A 9,104-nucleotide genomic window follows, 5' to 3' on the forward strand; every position below is an offset into this window, starting at 1 on the left:
TACTTTTCATGCTTAATACAATTTCGGGGTTCTTTGAACCCTTTATACCTTAGAAATCAATACAGTGAATTTGCTTAGTAATTTCACATTTTCCTTTGACCATAACAAAATTTTGAATTATGTTGTCACTCACTTTTTAGATAGTAGCCTTGAGACAAAAGATATGCATCTTCTAATGAAAAATCATTGTTAAAAGGAACGTTGAAATTACTTGACCCACCAAGTCAATTTGAAAAGCAGGTGAAATTAAAAAAAATAATAATAATAATAAAATAAAAAAACAAAACAAAAGGAGAAAAAAACTAGACGTTACAAATCACAACGGCTACATTTTTAAAGTTCGAATACAATTCTGAAAGCCCCTCATTTTCAAATTACAATCCTTTTGACTTCGTTTAATTCCTTTCCAAGACTCTTCCATTCCAGCTCTCTCTCTCTCTCTCTCTCTCTCTCTCTCTCTAACCCTCATTGTCTCTGCAACTCAGATCAAATCTTGGATTCTTAAACCCCAAAATGGCTCCGACGCCGTCTTCTTCCAAATTAAACCACTGCCACACAACCCAGTTCAAGACTCCGCTGTCCAAGCACCGCCTCCAGTTTCCGAAAGCCCATCCATCTCCGACCCCTAACTCAGCAGTAAAAGACCCGCCGGCGGAGCACCCGGTCGAAGTCCTAGCCCGAATCCGAGACCACCCAGATCGAAAAGAACAACCCGCATCGGTTCTCCAGATCAATCCTCAGAGGCAGAGTATTCGGGTCCGGGCCGATTTTGGATACCGGGATTTCACGCTCGATGGGGTTTCTTTGTCTGAAGAAGACGACTTGGGGACGTTTTACAGAAAGTTTGTCCAGTCCAGGATTGACAGCGTGAAATTGGGGGAAAAATGTACGATCATGATGTACGGACCCACTGGTTCAGGGAAGAGCCACACCATGTTCGGGTGTTTCAAGCAGCCTGGGATTGTTTACAGGTCGCTGAAAGATATTCTTGGGGACGGAGAAGACGATGGTGGTACTGCGGTTGGGTCGTTTGTGCAGGTCACTGTTTTGGAGATTTACAATGAGGAGATTTATGATTTGTTGTCGAGCAATGGCGGCGGAGGATTCGGATTTGGATGGCCAAAGAGCAATGGCTCCAATTCTAAGGTGATAATATTAACTGGGTCTCTCTTTTCCTTGTTGAATTCTTGACGATCTATGGTTTTTCTGTAAAAAAATTCTGTGTTTAGAACTGTAAATTCGGATTTGGAAAATGGGTTTTCTGTGCAAATTTCGATATTTGGATTTGGTTGGTTGTTGGTTAAACTTAGGGGGAATACCTTCAATTCTAAGGTGATTAGACTAACTGGGTCTCTCTTTTCTTATTGAGTTCTTGATGATTTATGAGTTTTCTGTCACATTTAATTTTTGTTTAGAACTCTAAGTTTGGATTTGGAAATGGGTTTTATGCAAGTTTGAATTTTTAGATTTGGTTGTGTTTGCTTACTGTAAATTTGATTAAGTTGGTTGTGTTCGCATCAATTCAAGAAAACTAATTATAACGTACTCTGAATTGATTTGCTCACTGTAATTTATAAGGATAAATTGGTTTGGTTGTTTTGCCTCACTGTACATAGTTTTGCTTTGGTTTTCTGTACTATTACTTGGATCTGCAGGTTAGGCTTGAAGTGATGGGAAAGAAGGCAAAGAATGCAACCTACATTTCTGGAAATGAAGCTGGGAAAATTTCAAAAGAGATTCAGAAAGTGGAAAAGAGAAGGATTGTTAGGAGCACCCTTTGCAATGATAGAAGTTCTCGAAGCCATTGCATGGTAGAATTCCCTCAAACTTTCAATTATATAATAATAAACCAAATCTTGTTTTCCACTAGTTGGATATAACTTTTTTTCCATTTTCTGTACAGATAATCCTTGATGTGCCAACAGTGGGAGGCCGCTTGATGCTTGTGGACATGGCTGGATCTGAAAATATCGAGCAAGCAGGCCAAATTGGGTTCGAGGCAAAAATGCAGGTAATTTCTCCGTGGTCGTGCTTAATTTATGCTTGTATTGTATGCAACACTTTCATTGGCATCACAACGATTGCTGATTTATGCTTACATTGAATTTGCAGACTGCAAAGATCAACCAAGGAAACATAGCTTTGAAAAGGGTAGTTGAATCCATTGCCAATGGCGATTCTCATGTGCCCTTCAGGGACAGCAAACTGACCATGCTTCTACAGGTTACTTTTAGTCACACTAATGCCAGTTACTAGGTTTATATGGTGCCCTTTAACTGTGTAAGAGTATGTGGATGATGGTTCTTCTGTTCCTTTTGTCCAGGATTCTTTTGAGGACGACAAGACAAAAATTTTAATGGTCCTGTGTGCAAGTCCAGACCCAAAGGAGATACACAAGACAATCTCCACCCTTGAATACGGTGCAAAAGCAAAATGTATTGTCCGCGGCCCTCATACGCCACTCAAGGACAAAACTGGGACTGAAGATGCATCTGCAGTTATTTTAGGATCAAGGATTGCTGCCATGGATGAATTTATCCTTAAACTGCAAAGGGAGAATAAGCTCAAAGAGAAAGAGCGGAATGAAGCACACAAGGAGCTAATGAAGAAAGAAGAGGAGGTTGCTGCTTTGAGATCTAAACTTGAGCTTACAGAAGGGAAGAGATCTGGGGCAAAGGAGGAAGAAATCAACTTGAAGGTGAATGAAGTGGCCCAGACTCTGAAATATGAGTTGGAAAAGAAATTGGCTGAATGCCAGAGAATGGCTAATGAGTTTGTTGAACTAGAGAGAAGGAGAATGGAAGAAAGGATTTTGCAACAGCAGCAGGAAGTTGAGATGCTGAGAAAGCGGTTGGAGGAAATTGAGCTTGAACTGTGCCGCTCAAGTGATGGAAATGGTAAGGAGAGCGGGTCAAAGGAGCCTGATGGAACGCAGTTTGCCAAAAGGTTGTTAGGAATCTATGCCAGTGATGATGCAGGAGGAATGGTAAAGTCAATGGATTTAGACATGGATGATCAAGAACCGTTTGCTCGGGAGATCAAATATGTAGGAGTGGCACCTGGGGTTGCTTCTCAATCTGACAGCAATATTGTAAATGCTGCACACATTGATTCTTTTGAACCAAAATATGCTGACAGGGTATGTCTGAGCACTGTTTTTGAGGAAGAAGAAATGGAAGAAGAGGAAGGAGCTAATGAAAATGCGGAGGCTGAAGAGGTTGAGAAAGAAGTTATAGAGGAAAAGAGAGTGTGTGTGGTTGATGGATCTAGCTTCAGGAGTAATTATAATGTGGGCTACCTGACATCTTTACCTCAGGAATATCAAGATACACCAACTGTGCATCGGCAAAGCAGAAATCCAGAGGAAGAAGATAGCAATGGAAAACCGGATGATAGGCTTGTCAGAATCCGCAACATATTTACACTCTGTGGAAACTACAGAGAGCTATCTCAGCATATCCCAAGTCAAGCACCCACTGTTGCATCATTTAAATCAGAAAATGAGCAAAAATTGGTGGAACCAGAGATAAACAAAAGCCGAGTGTGTGATGAGAGAGCATTGGCTTCCAAAGAAAACTGCGACCCTTCAAATGAGGGCATTGATTCGGATACAACTGAAGTGTATGTGAAATGGGAGGGCTCAAAAGAAAATCCAGGGAAGTTTATTACAACACTGAAGGTTGTAAAAGACGCAAACCTTGCTGACCTGCGAAAGTTGATTGAAATCTATCTCGGGGCAGACAATCAAGCATTCACTTTTCTCATGCTTGGGGTAAGTCCTTCTGTTAGTCTCAAACCATGTTTCAACATGCTAGGCTACAGTGCAGCATGCTAGGTTGCAGCTTTTCTGGTTTCGACGAAATTGGAATTCTTTAGTATATTTTCTGTTTCTGATAGAATGCTCAAACATAGAACTCTTTAGCCTCTGCGATTAAGAAACACGAAAAACTCCATCTAACCATCTGTGGATTCTTCATGGCAGGACCCGAGTGGAGCTTCAGTAGCGAAGGAGAAGGAAGCAGCAACTCAGGCAACAAAGCTGCCCCTATTCGACAATCAATCAAATGGGTACCTGGCTTGCCTGAGACCACTGAAGGGAATGCAAAGCCCAAGTCAGCTTCTCCCATTAAGTCCTCTCCCATTGAAATCACTGGAAAACCAACTACCACTCACTCCAACTTCCTGCTTCTCAGTCCAAGGTGGTGATTGTACGACACCCCAAGTAGCACCGAACTTAGGTTCTACTCCTTGTATCACTGTCAGAAAACATAAGTAGTACTTCTGAATCTGATTGCATGAAATCTATGGATGGTTTGGTTGTTGTAAGAAGTGCATTGAGACGGTGCAACTTCTGTAATGAAAAAGCACATTATTATATGAATGTGTTTCTTTTGGTTCATATTAGCGTTCTTATTCTAATTAAAGCGCACTGTACATGGACTGCCTAAGATTACGTGATCAAGAGTGCGCTTCTATTTTACGAAAATCAACCTATACTCGCTAAGAACAATGAACCATAGAACCTATTTCGAATAATTAAATTCATTAAAACATCATAATTAATGAGTTAGCACATCTCCACTTCTCTGCCACCTACCGATCTCTCCTCTCATTTGGTGTCATGGACTCCGGCCAAGGTTCTCCGAAGAGGAGTGTTCAAATCTAAGAACCGACGCATGTGGAACTACAATTTTTCATTTAGGTTGGCTGCGATTTTCGTTCATTAGAGCTACACTTTTTCATTCATGTGGAGCTACAACTTTTCAAAGTACTGCTTTATTAGTCCATTTTTAGAGTACAGTCCAGTTGGAGTGAGTACTTGTTAGAATAAAGATGAATTATACACTAAATGTTTGATAGTTACAGGGGTGACAGATGAATTTTGAAGGAAAACAGCATCGAATTCTTTCAAAGAAACAAAAAACTGAAACCCTTTTTTTTCTTGGTGAACACTGAACAGAAAACCGAAACCTTTAAATCGCTAAACTCCGGAATTAAAGACTCTCTAAAGGTAGAAACACAGAAATTATATTCAGTTTATCTCTGAAGATATCAACTAGCAGGCTGTTTGAATGGTGGCAGGGAGGATCCAAAGCAACAAACAATTTTGCAGTCAACCCCAAAAGGCATTTTAATTGCAAGCAAGCAATGAACTTGTAGTTTCAATAAGTCATATTTCCAAAGGAGAAGTCAAGAAACAGAACATAAAACATAAAAGTTGACCTAATGAAATTGGCAGAATGGCCTTGACCGCCATGAAGTTTGACGGAGAGATAGGAGACCGACAACTCTCAAGGGCTTAAGATGCTTGGAAAGCCACAAGGTCACAGCTCTTAAGGTCTTCAAGTGGTTGTCATATCTGATCAGCGAGATACCTCAACAAAGAGTTAATCGGCTTTGCGGACTCAATATGTTCCACTCCATGGCATTTAATCTTGATTCGAGCAAGGTAGTCAGTACATCAAACCGCAAGGAAGAATAACAAACACATTACAAAACAACAATGTGGTTTGGCTTTGGTTTTCCACTCAAAGACAAAAAGGGCAAGAAACTCAATGAAATTTGAAGCATGAAAGGGTGTAAAGCAACAGAAGAACAGTGGTCTTCCCAACTAAAAGGCGCAAAACAACCTTCCACACGCAAGGGTTTCTATTTTACTCGATCAATGAGTCAACACAGAATTTAGAGGAAATTGTAGCAATGATCCTCAACTTTAATTTAATTAGAGGAATGGTCTTTCAAACTAAAATTTCATGAACGTTGATCTTTTAACTCATCGAAATGTATCGTAACTCCATTACAACTTCCGTTAACGAGTTACATGCCAAGCATGTGAGGCTAAATCAAGGGACAAATATGAAAAAACAAATGAGAAACATTGTAAAAATAGTCCCTCAACTTTAACCTATGATTGGAGAAATAGTCCTTTAATTTTAACCCAACTAGAGTAGTGGTTCCTCAACTTTAACCCAATTGTAGTAATGGCCATTTCAACATGACTCGTTTTGATGGAATCCTAACGAAGTTGACGAAAATGACCTTAGCTGCACATTTTGATGAGTTAAGGGATCAATGATTATGAATTTTTAGTTGATGAACCATTGCTGCGATTGAGTTAAAATTAAGGGACAAATCCTACAATTTTCTCTACAGATTAACCCAGATCGGGATCAATGTCTGGCTTGCAGAAAGGGCTCCCACATGATGGGAGCTCCCACACCTTCCTTGTGTATCCCATAGTTCAATACACACGCGCACACACGCGAGACAACGTAAAGTATTGGCGAAATGTCGTGGAAGCCAAAACGTCATATGTTTCCAAAGGAAGAACACTGAAATAAAAAACCCATTAAACTCAAATAATTAAAATTAAAAAAATAAAAAGAAAAGAAATATCTCTTTTTTTTATCTTTTTTTTATTTTTTCCCGCTAACATCGAAGAAGAAAAGGAAAACACTAAGGAACAACTACTCTAGCTGCAGCAACTCCAGAGAAGTCGTCCAAAAAAGTTTGAACTAAACAAGGAAGAGGCTCCGCAAGTTCTTAAAACTCCATCTTACTATTTAAACTCAATTTGGCTAACTCGTCAGCTGCAAAAGTACGGTCTCTATGAACATGTTACACATTACAACTCCAATTCTCTATGATCAAACTTCTGCACTCCGAGATAGGACCATAGAGAGGATGATTAATAAGGCTAGGCGAACCATGAATGAGCGAGACCACCAAAGCAGAATCAACCTCGACAATAAGATGAGAGAAATTTCTAGCTTTAGCTACCTTCAACCCATAAAACGAAGCCCAAATCTCAGCATGGAGAACTTCCCAAACTCCTTTTCTAGCAATAAACCAGTGATTCAGTTAACGTGCCAGTCTCTAATTAATCCTCCACTTCCAATCACCCTGTTAGAACCAAGCCTAGCACTATCCACATTTAACTTAAAGGTCCCAGACGGATGAGGAACCCAAGCTAAGAGAAACTGCACACGGTTGAGTTTACTTGAGATGCTAACATTACCCTTGAGTCATTCAGTAGAATACTCCAACATACATTTCTTTGGATCCGAAGGTTTAATAAAATTAGGACAAAAAATAGCATAACACCTCCACTTCCATATGAACCATAAGGCTACAGCAAAAACAAGATTCCAAGATAACCCAAGCTCATGCGGATCATTGCATTTTAAATTTGCCCCCACACAACCAAAAAAGGAATCAAATTGGTTCCAATGAAGATGATGTGGAAAGAAAATATTTCTCCAAATAGCAGCAAGACAACTTGAGAAAACATGTGAAATATTCGCCACTACAGAATTACAAATCTGACAGAAAGTGTTTCTAGACATCTATCTTTTAAAACGTTGTTTATTAGTCAGCAACTTACATGAGTTAAAATCCAAAGAAAGCATTATACTTAGGAGGCAACTTGATTTTCCAAATGAAAGCCCAAGAACTATCAGCAAATTCCTGGTTAGAAAAATGCATAAGATAACCACTTTTCACACTGAACTCTCCATTATTGGTGCCATTCCAAATCATGGAGTCATTGCCACCACAGGACAAAGCAACCAGAATACAAAGAATTTTTTTTATAAATTGGGGAGGAATCATAAGAGTAAACTTATCAACATTCCAAGACCCACCCTCAATGAAGTCTGCAACTTTAAAATTTGGATCAAAGCCATGAACTGAAGGCAAAGCATAATTAATCAAGGTATCATTTCAAACCCAAATATCAAACTAGAAATTTGTATTTTGACCATTTTCAATTCTCCATTTCAGGCCTTTATGAAAAGTCTCAACATCATGAGTCATACTCCTCCAAGAAGAAGAAGCACCCTTCTAGACTTTAATTTTAAAACGATCAGCCTCACCATGTTTGAGATACTTTCGCCTACACATATTAGCCCATAGACCATTGTCCTTATTTAGTAACCTGCAACCTGATTTAGTAAGAAGGGCCTTATTCATTTGATTTTCTTTTTTAATGCCAAGACCCCCCTTTTAATCATAGGACAACAAACTTTGTTCCAACTCACAAGGTGCGGTTTGGCTCTATTATCCATATTACCCCAAAGAAATTTTCTACTGATTTTATCACGAGAATCACAAATACTGATAGGAATGCTAGCTGTTTGCATAGTGTGACCGGTATAGAAGAAGCAATAGACTTAATTAAATTAAGCCTACCTGCCATAGAAAACATTTTACTCTTCCAAGAAGACAACTTCATTTGAACTTTATTCACCACATATTAATAGGTTGATTTATTGATCCTTTTATGCAATAAAAGAACTCTAAGATACGTCCCAAGTGAGCTAGCTACATTTGAGCCACATATCCTGCTGATTTTACGAGCCACTCTTCTCCTAGTATTTGAAAAAACAAAAGTTTTGACTTCTCAAAATTTACTAATTCACTGGAAAAAGCACATTACTTATGTAAACGTGAGTTAATTAGAAAGGGAATGTGTAGATTGTGTAAATATTAGGAGTCCTTTATTAGGACGGATATAATTTTGTGTCCTTTATTGTTACCTTGTAGAACAAGGATTGTATGTGTATATATCTTTGATTATGTAATACAATGAGAATTAAGCTGTAAAAGTTCTATTTGGCATCCAAGCCTAGTTTGCCGTAACCCTAACCGTAAAAAACAATTTTTTGCTGCTATCGTGTCTGTTTCCTGCAAGAATTGCATCTGCTCTTGCCATGTACTGCTATGGAAATCGCAGAGGTGTGTTCTACCTTCTGTTGTGCTGTGCCAAGTTCCTTGTGCTAATTGGGAAGTGTTCAGAGGAAAGCCCAAAACTGAAGTTGGAGGGTGATGAGCGAAGCACAACCAAGAACCTAGTTTTGAATCGAGTGGTTATTCAGAATGATGCTTCAGCCGTACCGAATACTGTGAAACTTAATGGATTGAACTACCCACTTTGGTCCAAGGTCTTGGAGATGCATATAGCTAGACATGGAAAAGAAGTTTGTGACAACGAGCATCAAGGAACCTAGTGAAGGTAGTGCCGATTATGAAACATGGGAGATAGGGAATGCAATTATGAAAGGATGGTTGATCTAACTCCATGGATCCTACTATCATGGGTTTTT

General features: G+C 39.2%; 1 protein-coding gene across 1 annotated transcript; it reads left to right on the forward strand.

Moving 5' to 3' along the window:
* Positions 1-315: 315 nt before the first annotated feature.
* Positions 316-4,399, forward strand: LOC137738177 (kinesin-like protein KIN-10A). The gene is made up of 6 exons (XM_068477802.2): positions 316-1,146; positions 1,656-1,811; positions 1,904-2,011; positions 2,113-2,223; positions 2,324-3,772; positions 3,983-4,399. Exons 1-6 carry the CDS (start codon positions 514-516, stop codon positions 4,274-4,276), a joined length of 2,751 nt encoding a protein of 916 aa, XP_068333903.2. The 5' UTR covers positions 316-513; the 3' UTR covers positions 4,277-4,399.
* The last annotated feature ends 4,705 nt before the right edge of the window (positions 4,400-9,104 follow it).

This window comes from Pyrus communis, chromosome 13 (assembly GCF_041283825.1).
Source record: "Pyrus communis isolate YQ-2024b chromosome 13, ASM4128382v1, whole genome shotgun sequence".
NCBI classification, from domain to species: Eukaryota; Viridiplantae; Streptophyta; class Magnoliopsida; order Rosales; family Rosaceae; genus Pyrus; species Pyrus communis.